The sequence below is a fragment of the Watersipora subatra genome, chromosome 10 (assembly GCF_963576615.1).
Source record: "Watersipora subatra chromosome 10, tzWatSuba1.1, whole genome shotgun sequence".
NCBI lineage: Eukaryota > Metazoa > Bryozoa > Gymnolaemata > Cheilostomatida > Watersiporidae > Watersipora > Watersipora subatra.
In genome coordinates this window covers 56,554,681-56,579,862 of record NC_088717.1, presented here as the reverse complement: position 1 = coordinate 56,579,862, position 25,182 = coordinate 56,554,681, and the positions used below count along the sequence as shown (strand labels likewise).

Sequence of the window (25,182 nt, the reverse complement as noted above, 5' to 3'; positions counted from 1 at the left end):
ACCCACAGTCTAGCTATCTGTACTCTATCTGCAAGACAGATAGAGGACAGATGGGGTCCACATAGCCTGTCTTGACAAGCTGTTGTTTTTGCGTAGTTGTCCCCCCGTCGAGCGGCGAGCAACAACAGCTTGTCACAAGACGTACTGCACCTGATGCATCAGCTGCACTTATAAGGAGTTGTTCTCTTCCGTCTACGCGGCTCGGCTGCGATGTTATTCCGCTCGCTCCATTGGTAATCATAACGGATTTCACGCAAAAATTTATGTAGAAAAATTAAGATAAGAACGTTTAACTGGTGACCCCTCTCTGCAGTAAACTTTATTAGAATTTGAGAACTTAGGCAACAACAGCGACTAAAAATGTCGTTATTTGTGCGCTCAGTCAGTTTTATTTCTATTTTTGTATCAGTCAGTTTTATTTGTTTTTATGGATTTTATTTTGAGCTTACTTTATTCTTAAGTTCTATTAAAGTTTATCACAGAAACTGGTCTTTGGTTAAATGTTGTAATCTTGTTTTTTATCTACATAAATTTTTGCGTGAAATCCGTTATGATTACTAATGGAGCGACCGACATAACATCGCGGCCAAGCCGCGTAGACGGAAGAGAACAACTCCCTATAAGTGCAGCTGATGCATCAGGTGCAGTACGTCTTGTGACAAGCTGTTGCCGCTCGACGGGGGGGACAACTACGCAAAAACAACAGCTTGTCAAGACAGGCTAGGGTCCACAGTGTGGACCCACACTGCAGAGTTAAATAGTACAGGTAGAGCGAGCTAGACTGTGGACCTACACTGCAGAGTTAAATAGTACGGGTAGAGCAAGCTAGACTGAGGACCTACACTGTAGAGTTAAATAGTACAGGTAAAGCGAGCTAGACTGTGGACCTACCCTGCAGAGTTAAATAGTACGGGTAGAGCAAGCTAGACTGTGGACCCACACTGTAGAGTTAAATAGTACAGGTAAAGCGAGCTAGACTGTGGACCTACTCTGCAGAGTTAAATAGTACGGGTAGAGCAAGCTAGACTGTGGACCTACACTGTAGAGTTAAATAGTACATGTAGAGCGAGCTAGATAACAGGCCTTGAAAGTAGTCCTAAATAGCATGGTTTAAATAACAGTGCTAGGTAATACTTTCAGTGTCTGACTTAATGCTAGCAATAAGTTTGAAGAGTTGCTTGTTTTATGGTTTGGTTGTGGCTTTGCCTACACATTTTATCTGCTTCACATCTTAGCAATAATAACAGAATGCTGGCTTTTTGGCAACTCTGAATGAAGTAGTTTCACTAGCATAGAGTTTTAATGTGTTAGGTGCCGGATTAGCTTTCAAATTCTTGACTCTCTGATTCCTCAATCATTTCTTTCAAAAATGAAAACTTGGAAACTAGCAGTTTTAAGCTAAACATAGTAAATGCTTGATCAAACTTCGATCTACTTCAAAAGCTTTCTATTTTTAGGATGAATTGAATGCTGATGCAACCTTGCCAAAGGAGGTGGCTAAAGTCCAGAATGTCGCTTATGAAATGGTTGAAGTTTTCAAGGCTGAACCTGATCCAGTTAAAAAACTTCAGGATGTTTTACGAAAATATCAAGAAAATGGAGCAGTAAGTAATGCCACAAAGCTTCAAAACCTTGTATAAAACAGCTTTTAAGGTTAATAAAATTCTATTTGAATTTTATTGCAACTATAACATTTAGCAGCACCACAGTTGTTTAAGAATGGGAAATTACTGTTTTACAGGTACCAGAAAATAATGATATTAACTGGACAGCAAAATTAGAAGAATTTGTTGTTGCTCTGAGAAACGCGGGCGATATCCATATCCAGGAACCACATGTAGCTAAGGAAATTAAGCAACGTATCATTAAGCTGGCTGATGGTGTTGAAGTGAATAAGGGATGCCTTGAAATAACAGTAAAACTTTCATCAAAACTGCAGAGAGCTGTATTTTTGAAAGCGATGCTGGACAGACAGCTGTTTCAAGATATTGCTGGAGTTGTGTTCAACGAAGATTTTTGCCGTATGCTTTTGACAACAGATCAGAGTTTGATGGCAGATGAGAGTGCGCAAGATGAACATAAGGAAGCTAAGCTGCAGGAAATCTTGACGTGGCTCATATCACAGCTGCATATTCAAATCGCTTACCCTGTTGAACAGCTTTTCAGCCCAATTGAAGAAGATGGCTCTTCCAACTTTCAGTTCACGATTTCTCAGAGCCTACTGCTTTTCCATAATGTAGGACAGGTTTGCATGGGAGAAGGAAATTTAATGCACACAGGAATGATAAAGAGCAAGTTAGTGGACAAGCAAGAGCAGGAAGAGGAGGAACGACTAATTGAAATCAAAATTCGCTGGAAAAGAGTTGTAGATGGTCTTATCGAGCATTCTGGTAAGTCATACCACTGAAAACTCCGTTAGGCTGTTGGTATAGCCATTGGCATGCAATTAATTAATTGTGGATCATTAGCTGCAGAGTCTTCTACTGACAAAGCAAGCTCTGTCTATCATTACTTGTTTAAATGACTCTGGTTGAACCTCGTGCCCTGGGTGTTTATTATACTACTAAACAGCTAAAAATAACCTCAATATCTTCTCAAGTTGTGCTAAATGTTAAAACATTGCGTGTGGCAATACAATCTTATAGCACAATATTGTGGAGGACCGGGACATGCCTGTGTACTATTTACTGCACTCATATATATATCCGCACTATCATTTAACCGAACCTCTCGAACTTCCCTTATTGCATACTTGAACTGCCTTTTTATTATTATATAACTGTATTACTGAACTGCCCTTGTATTACTGAACTGCCTTTTTATTATATAACTGTATTACTGAACTGCCTTTTTGTTATATAACCATCCTGTTATATCTGACATATCCTTTGTGATATAAATAGATCAGTAGGCGGAGTTAAACGATAGGCGCTGGCTATATAAGCCAGCGCGGTAGACAGGCAGGGTGTGCTTGATTCCACTCATACTTGTGCATACTTGTATTGAAGATATCGATAATAAACTGCTATATACTCATACGAACTGCTTCTATTGACGCCTGCCTGGTTGGCTCACCGATTGTACAAGCAGGCTCAGTGCAACCAACAGACGGAACTGCCAGGGTGACTCTAAGAAGGCTAGGAGGCGATCCACGGCCTTGTCTAGACTCGATCGGGTGTGCCATGGCACTAGAGATCCAGTCTTAAGACCAGCCATTAGTGGATCCAGACTAGCCTGGGATAGAGATCCAGAGGCAGGCCGGGGGTTTGGTTTCGGAGCAAGCCTGACTACTAGATTCTTGTCTTGGACTGACTGGACCGCCACAGGCAGGTCAATCAGGCCTTGGACAAGGTCAGCCAGTAGCCCAGGTTGCGACTCCCTTGTTAGGAAGTAAAGCTGACTCAGCTACCGGAGTCAGATCCTTTACAATATGGTATATCTTACTTTTTACATAAAAATTCTATTGAGTACTTTTATCAAAAACAATAATTCCCATAAAATGTACATAAATTAAACATTTATTGTTTAATTTCTTGAGAATAATATTTTCTATTGTCAGAGTAAGTGGCACTGCTGTGCAGAAGTGAATATTCCCTATCAACAATAGAATTACTCACCATTTCAAATTTCAGTTTGCAGAGATGTGTTACGCTCACTAGTTGTTGAATAAAATAGCTCAATAGCTACTCAATATCACACTTGTAGGTCCACTAGCCTGCCACTATATTTTTTGTATTTGTAGAGTATCATGTCACCATGGGGTCTCAACCTTATGGTGAATGGCTGAAGGTTGCTTGGTTTAATAGCCACAAGGACATACAAGCCCTTATCCATGAAGACATCCACCGGAATGCCACCCAATAGAGAAGTCGATCTACTCTTCTCTTTGACAACCGCATTGAGTTCTTTTTGGATTGCACAAACTTTGAAGGCACTAAATGCTGTTAGCAATAAACACTTGTTTTACTTCACAATTGACTCAACGCTTTGCTATCATAGCTAGAAGTGTATGTGGTAAACTTCTGAATGCTGGTTTTTCTCTAGTTTTAGGGCTGTTAGACTGCATCTAAAACTTCTTTGTCACCATAAGTTATTTACCTGAACTGGCTGTAGTCTCTAGTAGGTAGTAGTTTGCCCTATAGAATACATGATTCTTCTCTGAGCACCTCTATTGATGCCGTACACTCAAGAACAGCTTACACACAGTTTCCATGCCAAGTACATTGTGACAAACCGTTGTCAAACCGTTGATAAATAATTTAAACTCAGAAAGCACAGATATAATGTGTCACCAAGTTTATTGCATTGCCTGAAGTGAGGTGTTGATAGAGCTAGAGGCATATTCACTCATAGGCACACCACTGTATTAGAACAGTATTTATGGCTTTTGAAATAGTTAGCTAAACGCTGCAATGTTTCCACTCTTTTCATTAGAAAGGAAGGTTATAAGTTTGTCCTTGACACCAATTATTTGACCTCTGACCTCCCAGTTCTCAGCCGGTAATTTAGTCATCCAGAGGATGTCAGGTTGCTCAGTGTTAATGAGAGACGAGTGGATGACCATAAGCATCTTGTTAATACCAGGTTTACACTCCGGGCAGTACTTCTGGTGAAATGGCACCTGGCTGCTGGTTGTATTTACGCTGACACCAAATACCAGCACCTGCACAAAGAAATCAATAGACAACATGAAAGACTTTGGTAAAAAATTATAGGCTGCATCAATTTGGTTTAGCAAATCTAGGTTTATTCTATAAAATGGAAATTTGAAGCACCATCTACACTAAAATGCATAAAAAGATAACACCACCATATGAATATTTTTGATACAATACGTTGTCATTTGGTGTGACAGACAACTTACTACTTGAAATCTCAATTGTGATATATATATATATTACAATTATAACTAAGCTGGGGTTGCAGTATAGTGTGAGTTTTAAAAAGTTAGGTTTAATGTACAAATGAAAAATTCAAAGGAGCAAACTCATTTGTAACTTCAGAGCAAATACAAGCCCAAGCTTATAAGCTAATTTGACTGCAGCATAATTAAGTCTTAGAAAAAACCTAAAATTATTTACAAGAAGTTGTGTTTAAGATGATAGATATTATTTAATTGGGAACAACAACAGAAAAATGAACTGGATAGTTACAATAACAGTAATCTATAAATTTCCACTAGGTCAACTACCTAACAGCCCTAAGACTAATTTGAGCTTACCAAAGAGACAAAGAAATAGTTAGATGCTGTTCTATATACATAAGTAGCCGAATGCCTGGCGTTGCATGAGTAATAAAAAAGTTTTTGGACAAAAAACTTATTTGTATTTAACAATTAACAACATTTGCTATTCTAACTTTCAAACTACATATTATGAAAAAAGTGTTTTTTTTAATCGAAATAAATTAAGAGCAAAAGTAAAAACAAATGTAAAGGTTTTTAAACTTTGTCAAACAAATGTAACTTTCAAACTTCATACCATGAGGAAAATTTTTTGTGCAAGTCAAATAAATTAAAAAAAATAAAACAACTATAAAAGGGTTTAAATGTAAATGTGAAATAATTAGCCAGTAGTAGCTAAATTAAGACTGTTTTGCTATGATTACAATAAGAGATGATTCAAAAATGCTACAATTAATGCAAACTAAGAAAACAAAATAAAAATTATGAATAAGTTGAATTAATAATAACAATTATTGCATAAAAATGTGTGTAAAAAAGGTTACTGTTCCACCAAAGCTATCCATCAAACTCTGAAAACGACGATACTGGTACCTTTGGACATTGGTACAAATGTAAAAATGAGATATCGTACTGTCTTTTTCTGACCGAGCAGTGAGGAATGTAGAGGACATTCTTACTTGAGATAATACAAATGCCGCGTGAAAAGTATTGACCTTCACTGCAATTTAGCAATTGAACCTTGCGAAAAGCCGGAAATAAAAGTTCCCGAAAACACAAAAAGGTATCGTGTTTCATAGAGTTAATAAAATTCATAAAGTTTCAATTAATACGTCATTTAGCTTGTGGTAGATGATAATTTGATAGATCAATGTGCCTTTCGTAGCTCAGTGGTAGAGCTCGTGGTTAAAAAGACTTGCGGAGGCAATCGCCATGGGTTCAGAATCATCAAGAACCGGAAATATAATTCCAAGACTTTAATAACTAAACTAGACATGCTGAAAGAAATATAACAGAAAACAGATGACAAACTTTGAGAAATATGTATATAATAGCCAAATGCCTGGTGTTGCACAGTTATTAGCAGCTTATAAGCAGTAGCAGGTAATAGAGTTGAATGTAATTGCCACTAGCCTGGCACACTGCAACTCGTTAATTTGAGTAAAGGTGGAAACACGTATTTAGCGCAATACGCACTAGAACTTGCTCAGTGAGCTCATGCAGAGCGATAACGCTCGAAATTCTTTATTATTTCGATTGGTTGCTTTTTCCCAAAATGCAACTCTATGGCTAAGAATTTTTCTTATAGATGTTCACCAATGTACAGCAACAACATTTTGCTATTTTGTTACAATTACAACATCAACAGAACGAACCCTGAAATGTTCATAGAGTTCATAAAAGCACACCCAGTCCTGTACGACACAACACACAAAAATTACAAAGAAACCCAGTTGAAAATCAACATTTTGGAGTCAATCATTGCGCAGGTTGACCATTTTGACAGTAGTAAATATTTATTATAATTAAAATAAAAAACGACTGGTAAGTAAATTATATATAAAAACTGTAAAATATCGCGCGTAAAATTACAAGAATCGGTTGTTCTTACGCCTTTTTGTAGTGAACAATTCATGAAAGTGAGATAGGCCTAGTAGCAAAAACGGAAGGTGTTTAATTTGTTGCTTGAAAAATGCTATACATGTATTGATTCAAATCTATTAACAACTCCGAAGAAACTAATGATACGGAATTTTATCATAGTTTGTGAGGGTGGCTACATTATGGTTTGCTGGTCAATTGCTCAAGTGTGTTTAGGCACTTCTCATGAGGCATGCAAAAAATTGCCTAATGTGTTTAGACCTTTAGCGAGTATTCGTATTGCTAAACTTACTAATAAGAGCCATGAGAGTAAGCTTTAGTGACGTTGCACGTATCGCAGCGTCGCTACTCAGATAACCTCTCATATTGCCCAAAGGAATGATTTCATCTCTCTAGGTCCATGGGCTAGCTTATCGCCTATAGTGCAGTGATTTTCAACCCCTGTGCCGCGGCACACTAGTGTGCCGTGAGAGATCCTCAGGTGTGCCGTGAGAAATTATCCAATGTCCCTTTTTAAGTACAGGTTCCTCAGGCTCTGAGGCAACTTATGAGGTAGGAGTGTTGTATTTGAATGCCAAGGCCTCGAGGTAGTAGGCTAAATCTCCAGGCACCATAATCTAGGTGCATCTATTCACATGTTTGATGCATAGTCAATGCATAGAGGCCCACAAAACTCAAAGTCCATCGGAAGCAGAATGGTCTTTTAGTACAATATGCTTAGTTAGGCACCTTTGATTATATAGGCGGGCAAATATAGGTGGCCTTCAAATAAAGGATGGCGCTCCATTTTTAACCCTTCTGCTATAGTGGCGTTCGAATAAAGATGACCTTCAAATAAAAGTGGCCTTCAAATACAGGTTTTACAGTAATATTCATCTTGTGGCACACGTAGCTGACTGACTGATGTACCTGAGAGGTCGTGGTGACAGCCATGGAGAAGTTTTTGAAAAGGACAACTGCATTCTCCGAATTGGTCTCTGTACAAGATTCTGACCCGGATGAAGGCCCAAGTATGATTGGTGGGAAAAAGAAAGCAAAGACGGCGAGCTCAAGGCAATAGAGTGAAAGCTATCTTTCGTATGAATTTACTTTCACCAGGGACGACACCTACTCCATTATGCCTGGTGTGTAGCGAGAAGCTATCTAACAGCGCCATGGTGCCGAGCAAGCTTAAACACTATCTCCAAACAAAACACCCGTCGCTTCAAAACAAGCCTACAGAGTATTTTATTCGCTTGCGTGTAAATACAGAGAAACAGGCAACCTTTATGAGAAAAACTACAAAGGTAAATGAGAAAGCACTAAAAGCTAGTTACCAAGTAGCCGAACTCGTAGCTAAATCAAAAAAGCCACACACTGTGGCAGAGACATTAATACTACCTGCCTGTATAGCCATTGTCAACCAGATGCTCGGCCCCGACGCAGTTAAGGACATAGCTAAAGTACCGCTTTCTGATTTGCAATTGCCAGACGTATCGATGACATGTCTACAGACATCGAAAGCCATGTTTTGGAAAAGATACGCATCAGTAGGAAATTTGCGTTGCAAGTTGATGAGTCTACAGATATCAATGGACATTCTCAGCTCCTGGCTAATGCGCGTTTTGTGGATGAAAATATGAAAATGCCATTAGAAAAAACTTCCTATTTTGCAAGACACTGCCAGAAAAAACAACTGGAGAAGAAATTTTTCGGGTCACATCGCAATATCTGAACCATGGAAGACTTACATGAGAAAACTGCATAAGCGTTTGCACAGATGGAGCTGCAGCCATAGTCGGGAGCACCAAAGGCTTTGTGAGCAGAGCAAAAGAGAAAAACCCTGACCTGATTGTTACGCACTGTTTTTTGCATCGTGAGGCCCTCGTTGCTAAAACTTTACCAGTGGAACTGGTTCCTGTGTTGGATGATGTGGTGCACATAGTGAACTTTGTAAAGACACGACCTTTGAAAAGCCGTATATTTGCATCTCTGTGTGAGGAAATGGGAGCGGAGCATAAGGCCTTATTGCTCCATACAGAGGTCCGATGGTTGTCGCGCGGTAAGGTGCTGGCCCGTGTGTATGAGCTGCGAGAAGAACTTAAAATGTTTCTGACAACTGAAAGGTTAGATTACTCAAATTTGTTTTCAAGTGATGAGTGGTGCTCAAAGCTGGCATACCTGGCTGATATATTTAATCATCTGAATGAACTAAACACAAGGATGCAGGGCCGAAATGAAAACTTGCTTACAAGCACAGATAAAGTAAATGGATTCCATTTAAAGGTCCATCTCTGGCAACAACATGTGCTACGTGCCAACCTGGCAATGTTTCCACTCACAGAGAAACGTCAAAGTCCCACTGCTGCACTGTGTGAGGTAATATGTAAACATTTAAAAAGTCTTGAGCAGAAGTTGTCATTTTATTTCTCTTCAGCCACCACTGAACGCTTTGACTGGGTTAGGGACCCATACAACTCGGCATCAGTTGTTGAAAAGGACATGACTTTACAAGAGCAAGAGGAACTAACTGAACTGAAACAGGATCGGGGTTTAAAACTAAGATTTGCTGATCTTCCTTTGGACAGTTTTTGGTTGACTGCTGCCAAGGATTTCCCCATTCTGGCCAACAAAGCTGTTCTCACATTGCTCCCATTTTCCACCACATATCTGTGTGAGCTGAGCTTTTCAAGTCTAACTTCTATAAAAACTAAAAACAGAGAGAGACTGAGAGCTGTTGAAGAAGAGCTTCGGGTGTGTCTTTTTTCTATTCCTGCCAGGATATCGGCTTTGTGTTTATCTAAACAGGCCCAGGTTTCACACTGACTGAGTATAAATAAATTGTTGAATTATATTGTGATGAAATATACTGATGAGAGTGTCATTTTATAATATTTTTGGTTAGTGGTGTGCCGCAAAATTTTTCCAATGTAAAAATGTGCCTTGACTCAAAAAAGGTTGAAAAACACTGGCCTAGTGAATGGGAGATTCCAAGATCGAATCTTTTGCGATACAGATTTTTCATTGCTAACTGCTATAGCTAGACAGAACGACAGACAATTGACTAACTTTGAGATTTGAATTTATATATAAACATGTAAAATGGCAGTATAAAACAGTTTTTAGAAGCTAGTGTACTTAAGTTACAGAATGGCTTGTAGAAAGCAAGCCTGAATACTAAATGTATTTGAAAATAAGTTCAGAGAAAACCAAAATCTCCTCCCATCTCCCCCTCTCTCCCTCTCTGTACCACTCGCTCTGCCTATCTTTTTGCTGCTCTCTCTTCCTTCCTGGTTCTTCCTCTCTTTACTTTTCTCTTCTTCTCTCTTTCTCCCTCTCTTCCTCTCCCCCTCTCTCTCTCTCTCTCTTTGTCACTCTCTGTGTTGACCAATTATTTGGAGCTAAATGATCAACTCGTTTAAACAACTTGAAAACCTCGCAAATAAAAACTGACCTGTCATATGCGCCAGATGTATCGGGAAATGAGGCTATACGTGAGGTCACATTGATGTCTGCAGCACCAAGGCATGGACCAAAGAATATGACTATCATTGGCTTAGTGAAGTTGGTGTCCCTATAGTTGAAAGCAATCAGACTTTCCCTACGAAGTTATCAAGCAATTTCTCGTCATATGGTGGGAAAATAGTGCCTAGTCACTTCATGGTGTTCTCTAGCAACAACAGACTACACTAACAGCAGTAAGCTACGCTACCAGCAGTGGGCTACGCTAGCAGCACTAAACTACACTAACCTTAATAGGTTACACTAGAAACTACACTAGCAGTGGTAGACTATGCCAGCAGTGGTAGGCTACACTAGTAGTAGTAAACTACACTAGCAGTAGTAGACTATACTAGCAGTAGTAAACTATACTAGCAGTAGTAGACCATACTAGCAGTAATAGACTATACTAGCAGTAGTAGACTGCACTAGCAGTAGTAGAATATACTAGCAGTAGTAAACTATACTAGCAGGAGTAGACTATACTAGCAGTAGTAGACTATACTAGCAGTAGTAGACTATACTAGCAGTAGTAGACTGTACTAGCAGTAGTAGAATATACTAGCAGTGGTAGACTACACTAGCAGTAGTACACTACACTAGCAGTAGTGGACTATACTAGCAGAAGTAGACTATACTAGCAGTAATAGACTACATTACCAGTAGTAGACTATACTAGCAGTGGTAGACTACACTAGCAGTAGTAAACTATACTAGCAGTATTAGACTACACTAGAAGTAGTAGACTATTCTAGCAGTGGTACACTTACATTACACTATTACACTAGCGGTAGTAGACTATACTAGCAACAGTAAACTATACTAGAAGTAAAAGACTACACTAGCTGTATTAGACTACACTAGCAACAGTAAACTATACTAGCAGTAGTAGACTATACTAGCAGCAGTAGATTATACTAGCAACAGTACACTATACTAGAAGTAGTAAACTCTACTAGCAAGAGTAAACTATACTAGTAGTAGTAGACTACACTATCAGTGGTATACTACACTAGCAGTAGTAGACTACACTAGCAGTAGTAGACTACATTAGCAGCAGTAGACTATAATAGCAACAGTAAACTATACTATAAGTAGTAGACTACACTGTTTGTATTAGACTACACTAGCAATAGTAAACTATACTAGCAGTAGTAGACTACACTAGCAGTAGTAGACTACACTAGCAGTAGTAGACTACACTAGCAGTAGTAGACTACACTAGCAGTAGTAGACTACACAAGCAACAGTAAACTATACTAGCAGCAGTAGACTATACTAGCAGTAGTAAACTATACTGGCAACAGTAAACTATACTAGCAGCAGTAGACTATACTAGCAGCAGTAGCCTATACTAGCAGCAGTAGACTATACTAGTGGTAGTAGACTACACTAGTAGTAGTAGACTATACTAGTAGTAGTAGACTATACTAGTAGTAGTAGACTACACTAGCAGTAGTAGACTATACTGGCAACAGTAAACCATACTAGAAGTAGTAGACTACACTAGTTGTATTAGAGTACACTAGCAACAGTAAACTATACTAGCAGTGGGAGACTATGCTAGCAGTAGTAGACTACACTAGCAACAGTAAACTATACTAGAAGTAAAAGACTACACGAGCTGTATTAGACTACACTAGCAACAGTAAACTATACTAGCAGCAGTAGACTATACTAGTGGTAGTAGACTATACTAGCAGTAGTAGACTATACTAGCAGTAGTGGACTACACTAGCAGCAGTAGACTATAATAGCAACAGTAAACTATACTATAAGTAGTAGACTACACTGTTTGTATTAGACTACACTAGCAACAGTAAACTGTACTAGAAGTAAAAGACTACGCTAGCTGTATTAGACTACACTAGCAACAGTAAACTATACTAGCAGTAGTAGACTATAATAGCAACAGTAAAGTATACTAGAAGTAGTAGACTACACTGTTTGTATTAGACTACACTAGCAACAGTAAACTATACTAGAAGTAAAAGACTACACTAGCTGTATTAGACTACACTAGCAACAGTAAACTATACTAGCAGCAGTAGACTATACTAGTGGTAGTAGACTATACTAGCAGTAGTAGACTATACTAGCAGTAGTAGACTATACTAGCAAAAGTAAACTATAGTAGCAGTAGTAGACTATACTAGCAGCAGTAGACTATACTAGCAACAGTAAACTATACTAGCAGTAGTAGACCAAACTAGAAGTAGTAGACTACACTAGTAGTAGTACACTACACTAACTGTAGTAGACTATACTAGCAGTGGTACACTACACTAGCAGTAGTAGACTACACTAGCAGTAGTAGACTTTACTAGCAGTAGTAAACTGAACTAGCAGTAGTAGACTATACTAGCAGTAGTAGACTACACTAGCAGTAGTAAACTGAACTAGCAGTAGTAGACTATACTAGCAGTAGTAGACTATACTAGCAGTAGTAGACTACACTAGCAGTAGTAGACTATACTAGCAGTAGTAGACTATACTAGCAGTAGTAGACTACACTAGCTTTCGAATGATGTAAAACTTTTCCCACAAGCACAAGTTACATGTCTTAGTTGAACAGTTAAATGATGTTGCCTTTCTAACAGTTCTCCAACTTGTATTAAACTCAATGTTGTTCTCCTTCCAGCTCCATGCGTATTTACTCAATTCGGTGCTAGATCGCTTTTGTGCTTGTCTCCATGTCAACTTGTGGTTTGTGTAGCTTGTTTTAAAAGTATTATCAGTAAGTCCAACAAGTTGCTGGTCCGGCTGCTCATCTGCTGTTGTCACTGTTGCTGATGACCAAATGTTGTCTACCATTACTTGTTTATATGATTCTGGTAGGACCTCATGCTCTGGGTGTTTATTTTATTAGTAAAAACCTGGAAATACCGTAATTAGCTTTGGGAGTTGTGTTAGAATTTTTAAACAATGTTTGTTTGACGGTAATTTCTACTGAAATACCAAAATCCTACGCCTTGTAGCGATACAATCCCATAGCACAACATGGTATATTAGCTTTAACAGTATATTTTACTGCTTTGCATAAAAAATGATTGAGTAATTTTAGCTAAAAACCATAACTCCAATAAAATGCAATCATAATCAAATATTTGTTGTTAATTTTTTTGCGAATAATATTTTCTATTGTCCGAGTCAGTGGCATTGTGGTGCAGAAGTGAATATTCTCTTTGAGCAATAGAAATACTCATTTCAAATTTCAACTTGTCGAGATGTGTCTGATGCTCACTAGTTGTTTACTAAAATGGCTCATGAGGTTAGGTGAAAGAACTTGCTACTCAATGTCACACTTCTGGGCCCACTCATTTGTTACTACATTTTTTGTAATTGTAGACTATTTGTACGATCATAATATATGGCTAAAGGTTATTTGGGTTAAGAGCCAAAAGGACGAAAGGGCCTTTCTCTATGAAGCCACCCAATAGAGAAGGCAATCTACACTTCCATTTGACAATTACTTTGAGTTCTTTTTGGATTGCGCAAACCTTGAAGGCACTAAATGCTATAACAATAGACACTTGTTTTACTTTACAATTGACATAACGCTTTGTTATAATAGCTAGAAATATATCTGTTAGACTTGTGAATGCTGGTTTCTCTTTAGTCTCAGAGCTGGTAGACTGCATCTAGAATTTCCTTGTCATCCTAAGTTATTTACTTGAACTGGCTGTAGTCTCTAGTAGGTAGTTGTCTGCTCTACAGAATACATGATTCTTCTCTGAATGCCTCTATAAATACCATGCACTCAAGAATAGCTTACACACAGTTGCCATGCCAATTACATTGTGACAAACCGTTGTCAGAAAGTTCATAAATAATTTAAACTCACAAAGCACAGATATAATTTGTCACCAAGTTTATTGTATTGCTTGAAGTGAGGTGTTGGTAGAGCTAGAGGCATATTCACTCATAGGCATACTGCTGTATTAGTACAGTGTTTATGGCTTTTGAAATAATTAGCTAAATGCTGCAATATTTCCACTCTTTCCATCAGAAAGGAAGGTGATAAGTTTGTCCTTGGCACCAATTATTTGACCTCTGACCTCCCAGTTCTCAGCCGGTAATTTAGCCATCCAGAGGATGTCAGGTTGTTCAGTGTTGATGAGAGACGAGTGGATGACCATAAGCATCTTATTAATACCAGGTTTACACTCCAGGCAGTACTTCTGGTGAAATGGCACCTTGCTGCTAGTTGTATTTACGCTGACACCAAACACTAGCACCTGCACAAAGAATTCAATAGACAACATGGAAGCCTTTGGTAAAAATCTATAGGCTACATCAATTTGGTTTAGCAAATCTAGGTTTCTTCTATAAAAATGGAAATTTGAAGCACCATCTACACTAAAATGCATATAAGTAAAATTCATATGAGTATTTTTGATACAATATGTTGTCACTTGGTGTGACAGACAATCTGCTACATGAAATCTCAATTGTGATATATATATATATATATATATATATATATATATATATATATATATATATATATATATATATATATATATATATATATATATATATATATATATATATATATATATATTACAATTATAACTATGCTAGGGTTGCAATATAGTTACGTAGATTTAATGTACAAATGAAAAATACAAAGGAGCAAACGCATTTGTAACTTTAAAGCAAATGCAAGCCCAAGCTTATAAGCTAACTTGACTGTAGCATGATAACATTTTAGAAAAAATCAAAGGTTATTTACAACAGATTTTGTTTAAGATAATGGATATTATTTAATTAGGATCAACAACAAAAAGACGAACTAGGTAGTTACAATAACAGCAACTCATAAATTTCTACTGGATCAACTACCCAACAACCCTATGACTATCAGAGTGTACCAAAGAGACAAACAAATAGTTAGATGCTATTCTTTATACTTTATACATAAGCTAGCTGTTCTACCCTGCGTTGCCCGGGTAATAAAAAAGCCTTTGGACAGAAAAATTATTTGTATTTAACATATAACAAAATTTGCCATTATAAGTTTCGTACTACATATTATGAGAAAAGTGTTGTGTAGTCGAAATAAATTAAGAGCAAAAATAAAAACAACTGTGAAGGTTTTCAAACTTCGTCAAACAACTGTAACTTTTAAACTTCATATCATGAGGAAAATGTTTCCTGCGGGTCAGATAAATTTAAAAAAAAATAAAACAACTATAAAAGGCATTAAATGTAAATGTGAAATAATTAGCAAGTAATAACTAAATTAGGTCTGTTTTGCACGATTACATTAAGAGATGATTCAGTAATGATACAATTAATATGAACTGAGAAAACAAAATAAAAATTCTGAATATATTGAATTAATAATAACAATTCTTGCATAAAAGTGTGTGTATAAAAAGGTTACTGTTTCATCAGAGGCTATTCATCAAAACTCTGAAAACGATGATACTGGTACCTCTTGATACTGGTACAAATGTAAAAATGAGATATCGTACTGCCTTTGTCTGACCGAACGGTGAGAGAATGTAAAGGCCATTCCTACTCAAGATAATGCAACTGTCTACGTAAAAAGTATTGACCTTCATTGCAATTTAGCAATTGAACCTTGCAAAGAGCCGAAAATAAAAGTTCATGAAAACGCAAAAAAGCGTCGTGTTTCATAGAGTTAATAAAATTCATAAAGTTTCAAATAATACGTCATTTAGCTTGTGGTAGATGATAATTTGATTAATCAATATGTGCCTTTCGTAGCTCAGTGGTAGAGCTCGTGGTTGAAAAGACTTGCAGAGGCAATCGCCGTGGGTTCAGAATCATCAAGGCGCGGAAATATAATTCCAAGATTTTAATAGCTAAACTAGACATACCAAAGGAAATATAACAGAAAACAGATGACAAACTTTGAGAAATATGTATATAATAGCCGAATGCCTGGTGTTGCACGGTTATTAGCAGCTTATAAACAGTAGCAGGTAATAGAGTTGAATGTCAATTGCCACTAGTCTGGCACACTGCAAATCGTTAATTTGAGTAAAGGTGGAAACACGTATTTAGTGCAATACGCACTGCGTGGCGCCAATCTGCGCTAGAACTTGCTCAGTGAGCTCATGCAGAGCGATAACGCTCGAAATTCTCTATTATTTCGATTGATTGCTTTTTTCCAAAATGCAACTCTACTGCTAAGAATTTTTTGTATTGATGTTCACCAACGTACAGCAACAACATTTTGCTATTTTGTTACAATTACAACATCAACAGAACGAACCCTGAAATGTTCATAGAGTTCATAAAAGCACACCCAGTCCTGTACGACACAATGCACAAAAATTACAAAGAAACCCAGTTGAAAACCAACATTTGGGAGTCAATCATTGCGCAGGTTGACCATTTTGACAGTAGTAAATATTTATTATAGTTAAAATAAAAACTACTGGAAAGTAAATTATATATAAAAACTGTAAAATATCGCGCGTAAAATTACAAGAATCGGTTGTTCTTACGCCTTTTTGTAGTGAACAATTCATGAAAGTGAGATAGGCCTAGTAGCAAAAACGGAAGGTGTTTAATTTGTTGCCTGAAAAGCGCTATATTGATTAAAAGTTATTAACAACTCCAAAGAAACTAATGATACGGAATTTTTCATTACTAATCGCTATAGCAAGACCGAATGACAGATAAATGACAAACTTTGAGATTTGAATTTATATATAAACATGTAAAATGGCAGTATAAAACAGTTTTTAGAAGCTAGTGTACTTATGTTACAGAATGGCTTGTAGAAAGCAAGTCTGAATACTAGATGTATTTGAAAATAAGTTCAGAGAGGACCAAAATCTTTCTCTCCCCTTCTCTCTCCCCCCCCCCCCTCCCCCTCTCTGTACCCCTCTCTCCCTCTCTTTTTCTCGCTCTCTCTTCCTTCCTGTTTCTTCCTCTCTCTACTTTTCTCTTCCTCTCTCTTTCTCCCTCTCTATCTCTCCCCCCCCCCCTTCTCTCTCTCTTCGTCACTCTCTGTGTTGACCAATTATTTGCAGCTAAATGATCCACTCGTTTAAACAATCTAAAAACCTCGCGAACAAAATCTAACCTTGTCATATGCGCCAGATGGATCGGGAAATGAGGCTATACGTGAGGTCACATTGATGTCTGCAGCACCAAGGCATGGACCGAGAGATATGACTATCATTGGCTCAGTGAAGTTGGTGTCACTATAGTTGAAAGCAATCAGACTTTCCCTACGAAGTTAACAAGCAATTTCTCGTCATATGGTGAGAAAACAGTGCCTGGTCAATTCATGGTGTTCTCTAGCAACAACAGACTACACTAGCAGCAGCAAGCTACGCTAGCAGCAGTGGGCTACGCTAGCAGCACTAAACTACACTAACCTTAATAGGTTACACTAGAAACTACACTAGCAGTGGTAGAGACTATACTAGCAGTAGTAGACTATACTAGCAGTAGTAGACTATACTAGCAGTAGTAGACTATACTAGCAGTAGTAGACTAGACTAGCAGTAGTAGACTATACTAGCAGTAGTAGACTACACTAGCAGTAGTAGACTACACTAGCAGTAGTAGACTATAATAGCAGTAGTAGACTACACTAGTAGTAGACTACATTAGCAGTAGTAGACTACACTAGTAGTAGACTACATTAGCAGTAGTAGGCTACATTAGCAGTAGTAGACCACACTAGCAGTAGTAGACTACACTAGCAGTAGGTTATACTAGCAGTAGTAGACTACACTAGCAGTAGTAGACTACACTAGCAGTAGTAGATTACACTAGCAGTAGTAGACTATACTAGCAGTGGTAGACTACACTAGCAGTAGTAGACTACACTAGCAGTAGTAGACTACACTAGCAGTAGTAGACTACACTAGCAGTAGTAGACTATACTAGCAAGAGTAAACTATACTAGCAGTAGTAGACTATACTAGCAGTAGTAGACTATACTAGCAAGAGTAAACTATACTAGCAGTAGTAGACTATACTAGCAGCAGTAGATCACACATCACTTATTGCCTCGGATAGTTTCCTCAACATACATCTTGTAAGTTGAAATCAGGATGTTGTTTGTAAGCTTGCATTTGCGATATGTGTAAGAATCGATAACTCTGAAGTATTAGACTACATTAGCAGTAGTAAACTACACTAGTAGTAGACTACATTAGCAGTAGTAGACTACACTAGTAGTAGACTACATTAGCAGTAGTAGACTACACTAGTAGTAGACTACATTAGCAATAGTAGGCTACATTAGCAGTAGTAGACCACACTAGCAGTAGTAGACTACACTAGCAGTAGGTTATACTAGCAGTAGTAGACTACACTAGCAGTAGTAGACTACACTAGCAGTAGTAGATTACACTAGCAGTAGTAGACTACACCAGCAGTGGTAGACTATACTAGCAGTGGTAGATTACACACCATTTAGTGCCTCAGATATTTTTCTCAAATTGTTTCATGAAAGAAATCTGGATATTGTTCGCATGCTTGCATTTGTGATATGTGTAAAACTCAACAACTCCTAAGAAAAATTTAACTGAGAACAGCTCTCTAGAACAATAAGTTTACCGGAAAGGTGGATACTGCCTCCAGCCAGTCATCCACACTAGGGGAGGCATTCCTTTCATTGTTGGTGTTGTGTCCAATGAGAGAAAATGAGCTCCTGTAAAAAGGTTTCACTGGCTCTCACATATTCTTCCTTCCATACATGTATAACTGTCTATATTTACAGTATATACATATACATTTGAACAATTATAATATATGTATATATATGGAAATATATATATATGGAAATATATATATATGGAAATATATATATATGGAAATATATATATATGGAAATATATATATATGGAAATATATATATATGGAAATTTATATATATGGAAATATATATATGGAAATATATATATATATATATATAATTCTCAAAGTATGTCTCTATGTAGATATGTTGATATGTTGGTACACATTCCGGCTATAGATCTTAAAATCTTGATATTAAAATCATGCACCACGACAGATTTGAACTCACTGCGATTTCATTGTAACTTTCTATTTCGGACGCTCTACCGCTGAGCTAGAACACTATAGTGGTCGAAGAGGTTTTAATATAATGGATACACAATGCCCGTAGTAATTATTTTAGCCTTCAACGTTGACGAGTTACGATGCTTCTGTTCTGAACTATTTTGAGACATAAGTATATGCAACGCAATGCATTTTTGTCTTTTTCGTTAGGGCCAATTTATTCGGCCCCCAATAATTAATCTCAAACTTAAAGTTTGGTAAATTATCAACTGATTATATACGTTAATAAAAAATATACATCGCTGAACTTGCCATGGCGAGTTGTCTGTATCTGTTATACGGTATATCTGGTATCCGTTAAAATAAAAACATCTCGTCATGATATAACTAATGTTAAAAGTTTATAATTTATTTCAACAAAACACTTCTTTCAGGTTAGGAAGTTTTAAATTTATAGTTGATAGTTGTTTGAAAACCTTTACAGTTGTTTTATTTATTTTTAATTTAGTTGTCCAGCTCAAAACATTTTCCTCATGACATGAAGTTTGAAAGTTACAGTTGTCTGCTAAAGTTTGAAAGCCTTTACAGTTGTTTTTATTTTTTTTCAATTTATTTCAACTACACAAAACACTTCTCCCATGTGTTTTGCACTCAACACCAAACCTATAGCTTCCAAGTAGTTCGATTACAAGAATGCACCACATGGTAGTGGCGGTGTATATATATATATATATATATATATATATATCTATATACCGGTATATATATCTCAATCGGCTGATATATATATATATATATATATATATATATACAGTGCACCCTCGAGATACGATGTTAATTCGTTCCAGGGTTGGCATCGTATGGTGAAAAATTCGTATATCGGGGTATAGAGACCATTGTAATTAAACAATGCAAACACCCCCTGGTCAAAATCGTCAATTTTTTTTTACAAAAATGTGTACATATTGACAATTAGCAACAAAATAGTATGTTAACTTTAGTAATTATAGTTACCTACAGTAACTGTATTGTATTTAGTGTATTTTAATGGTTATGATCTGCAATAAAACGCAAAATTATAATGTGTGCACCAAATGCAGTACGTACGGTAAGGAGTTCTTGCCTTCAAAAGGTACGCATAACATAAACTTTGAATTCACTTCAAGTAAGTTTAGCTTGCTAAACCTACACTTAAAACTAAGTTTTAGTATGTATCAACTTTTTATCACGAAATTTTATCATTCAGCAGTTCTTATCTTCACTTTCACTATAAACTTTAGCCTATCTGTTTGAAACCTTTTTCAACCTAAATCAATAAGGCCGAGCGATGCAGTTATAGAAAGCGGCACCTCGCACACTTGACCATTTAATGGCTACCGAAAAGAACAATAAAATTTTATTTTCTACACAGGACGTACATACCTTTGGAGTAACGTGGCTTTAGCTGGTACATGTAGCGAGTAAAGCAGAGATGAGGCAAAAGCGTATCAATGCTAATTATGGTGCTGTACACTTGAAAATAAATTTAAAACGTAATGAATTGGAATTTTTTAGCAGGCTAAAAGAAGTTGTCCATTCCTGTCCAATTCTTCTACCTTTTCAGCGAGAAAATTGCTAGCTAGCGCGTGTAGAAGGATCCAGAGAATGTGGTACAGTAGTTTGTCTTGTATGAAATGTGCACAAGAATCAATGTAACCATACATACAAAGTTTGTATGTATTTATACCCTATGGGGGACAGGGCTTTAGCAAGTTTCAGAAAGTAATGTGGATGCGTCAACTATCCTGAGCAGCTAGTTATATGCGTTACATACATACATACGATGAATTGTATTCACGTAGAAGATAACAAGCCCACATGCAAAGACATGGTTACACAAGAGAATAAAACATAAAATCAAAAGGAAACAAATAAAATATGAAAAACATGCCACACAAGAGATAAATAATATATATTATACATGCATTGTTTTAATGTACCAGTCCACATCAGTAAATTAAACACATAAAATATTTCTGCGAATGCGGGTTTCCTGTATCTTCTACATCCTCGCCTTTACTAAATGGTTGCTCCTTTTGTATGCTGATCGCGTGCATGACCTAGCTCATTCAAATCTTCAGTCGGAAGCTTTTTCTTGTGCTTGCTTTAATGGAGTTCTTGTTTTAATAATAATTGCAAATGCTGATTGGTTGCGATCATATTCCTTGACAATGTTGATAATACGGGTCCCTTCTTCTTATTTACGACATCCAACTTTGTTGACATAGAAATCAATTTTCCTTCGTTTTGTAACGTTTGTATCGGTCTCAGATTCCATAGATAACGAATTAAATGTAGATACTTGTAGTTATATACGTATGCTGACTTAAAAGTTTATAGTAAAATGTATAATAACGCTACAAACGAATATTTGCTCTCGCTTGTGCATTTTACACGAAATTTTCCACGCGGATATGAGAGAAGTCGACTATCGTGTCTCTTCTAAACGTTCTAAGAATGTTTTCGGAAAACCATATTTCGGCGTCTTTTTTATTTCGACGTGTGTTATGAGCACACCGACGGCCAAATTTTAACTCGGGCGAAACTTTTCTCAAATTCGTATGGTGAAATAAAATTCGTATAGCGAGGTAAAGATATCACAATGTTTGACTTCGTAAGGTGAAAAAATCGTATATCAGGGTAATCGTATCTCGAGGGTGCACTGTACAGTCAAACATGGATAACTCGGCCACGGATAGCTCGAAAACATGGTTAATTCGAACAGTTTCTTTGGTCCGTTCCCACGTAATGATAAATTGCTATAGATAACTCGAACTCAACACTGTTAATTCGAACTGTTTTTTTGCCCAACGGCTACCGAAACAGTTGTTATCGCTTTAGAAAATCACTTTATTCAAAGCCATAGAGGTAAACCTCATATTTTCGTAATTCATAAGCGTTGTTATTACCACCATCGGCAAAATAATTTTGTCAACGACTTTTCTAAAGGTTTGGTCAAATTTGATTTATACTGCTATACGATTAATAGCACGGGCTTGCCGGGTCACGCGCGCAAGGATATTCGCCACGCACATACAAAACAAAAACAGCATGTTGTTTTGTATGTGCGTGGCGAAAATCCTTGAGTGCGTGACCCGGCTAGCTTGTGACGAATAGTTTTCCGACGCTGATTCCGTGTTGAATCAACGTCGGAATGTTGAATGTTTAAAACGTCTTAAAATTGTTTTATTAATTAAACGTATACGTTGTCTTAGCTAAAAAAAACTATTCATCGTTTGACCTAAACACAGAATACGTGTGTACATTCAATAAGTATCCATTCAAAAAGCGTGAGTGATATACAATGTACCGTTAAACCTCGTAAAACTTTTAATTGAACTGCCTCGGAGTGTTGCTCTTAACGAATCCCAGGTAAAGTAAGGGATTTTTCTTTGGTAACTTTTTCTTGAAGTTGCATAAACTTCAAGAAAAGTCGGCAAAATTGATCGTGGGTAAAACGCTCAAAAGAAAAAGATGTCTTTTCTTTTGAGCATTTCAACAACGATCAAGTTTTGCCAATGTCAATCTAAAAAAACGTCCTGGCAATAACATCACCTCAAACAACAAACCAATCTCAAGTGATAGAAAAATCTCTATACTTTTTGATAAAAACGTTTTAAACTTTACATTAGAAGCATTTAATTTGAAACAAGCCATTTGTGCTTTTGATTTATATTATAGTTTGCATATGTACATGTATCTACTAATAAATAAGTAAATACATGGACTTGTGACAGTGCTCTGATAACTTGAACGCTCTGATAATTCGAACACTTTTGCTCGGTCCCGTGAAATTCGAGTTATCCATGTTTGACTGTATATATATATATATATATATTCAATCGGCTGCTCTTACAACGGACCTACGCCCTGATGATGAGGAAATTGACTGGCACACGAAACCTCTTTATGGTGCTTACCACCAACAAATATCTAAGGTTGGCGATCTTCACCAGACATATATGTGGCTGAACAAAGGAAACCTAACGGCCAATACAGAGTCGCTAATCATGGCAGCCCAGGAGCAAGTGCTCCCAACAAGGTAACTCCTAACGAAAATCTATCACACTAGAGACGATCCTAGATGCAGACTGTGCAAAGATGCACCTGAGACCATCCAACACATCATCAGTGGATGCAGGCAGCTAGCAGGGAACGCATACACTGAGCGGCATAATCATGTCGCAGGTATTGTGTATAGAATTCTATGTGATGAGTATGGCCTTAATAAACCACAACACTGGTGGGAAGCTCCTGGTAAGGTGAATGAAAATGACCACGCTAAGATCTTCTGGGACTTCTACATCCAAACTGACAAGCATGTCCTAGCAAACCAACCAGATATAGTGGTGGTAGACAAGGAGAACAAGAGGGCTACTATAATAGATATAGCAGTACCCAATGACTACCAGTCATTGGGCTACCCAATGCTGGCTACCCAACGATAGCCAGCAAAGAAAAAGAAAAGGTAGAGAAATATCTCCCTCTTGGAGAAGAAATTGAAAAATGCTGGAATGTAAGAACAACTGTAATCCCAGTAGTCATTGAAGCACTGGGCGCAATAACACCGGCGCATAAAATGTGGCTTGCCCAAATACCAACAACAATCAACTCAGGTGAGTTGCAGAAAAGTGCGCTATTGGGAACAGCTAAGATCTTGAGGCGAGTGCTCAAACTCCCAGGTCTCTGGTAGAAGACCCGGGTTAGAGCAGAATTTACCACCCATACGGGGTATCTGGGGTGAGGAAACAATTTTATATATATATATATGTATATATATATACATATGGTTATATATATATATATATACATATGGTTATATATATATATATATATATATATATATATATATATATATATATATATATATATATATATATATATATATATATATATATATATATATATATATCTATGTATACACTATCTGAATGCCCAGGTAATAAAAAAGGATTTGAACAACAAATATATTTTTATTCAACACATACAACATTTACCATTCTAACTATTAAACTTCATATCATGAAAAAAGGGCTTTTTGTGCAGTTCAAATAAATTAAATTTTGTTTTGTTGATATATATGTGTTCTGTTAATGTAGATATATATATATACAGTATATATAGTATGTACATATATATACAGTATATATAGTATGTACATATATATACAGTATATATAGTATGTACATATATATACAGTATATATAGTATGTACATATATATATATACAGTATATATATATACATATATATATATAGTATGTACATATATATATACAGTATATATAGTATGTACAAATATATATATATATACAGCATATATATACAGAATATATAGTATGTACATATATATATATATATACAGTATATCTAGTATGTACATATATATATACATATATATATCTATATGTATATGCTATCTGATTGCTTGGCGTGGCCGTATATATATATATATTATATATATATATACTAGCTGCATTACCCGCCTACAGTAACAGATTCACGGGCAGCATAAGGTTTATTGAGAGTTGGCTTTCATATTGTAAAACAACTCCAAATATGCAGTTACATCTCCCTCTCTCCATCTCTCCCTCTTTCCCCTCTCTCCCTCTCTCCCCTCTCTCCCCCCCCCCCCCCCCCCTCTCCCTCTCTCCCCTCTCTCTCCCCCCTCTCCCCTCTCTCTCCCTCTCTCTCTCTCTCCCCCCCCTCTCCTCCTCTCTCTCCCTCTCTCTCCCCCTCCCTCTCTCTCTCTCCCCCCTCTCTCTCCCTCCCTCTTCTCCCTCTCTCTCTCTCTCTCCCTCTCTCTCCCTCTCTCTCTCTCCCCCCCCTCTCCTCCTCGCTCTCCCCTTCTCTCTCTCC

At 37.1% G+C, this 25,182-nt stretch overlaps 1 protein-coding gene across 1 annotated transcript in view; it reads right to left on the bottom strand.

The window, feature by feature from the left end:
- Window positions 1-4,396: 4,396 nt before the first annotated feature.
- The window catches only part of LOC137407241 (uncharacterized), a 30,544-nt gene continuing 9,758 nt past the window's right edge, over window positions 4,397-25,182 (bottom strand). The window contains exons 4-6 of the mRNA XM_068093847.1: window positions 18,821-18,914; window positions 17,331-17,478; window positions 4,397-4,663 (exon numbers count right to left, since the gene is read on the bottom strand). Coding sequence (XP_067949948.1) covers window positions 4,397-4,663; window positions 17,331-17,478; window positions 18,821-18,914 — 509 coding nt within the window. The remainder of the gene's footprint in view (window positions 4,664-17,330; window positions 17,479-18,820; window positions 18,915-25,182) is intronic.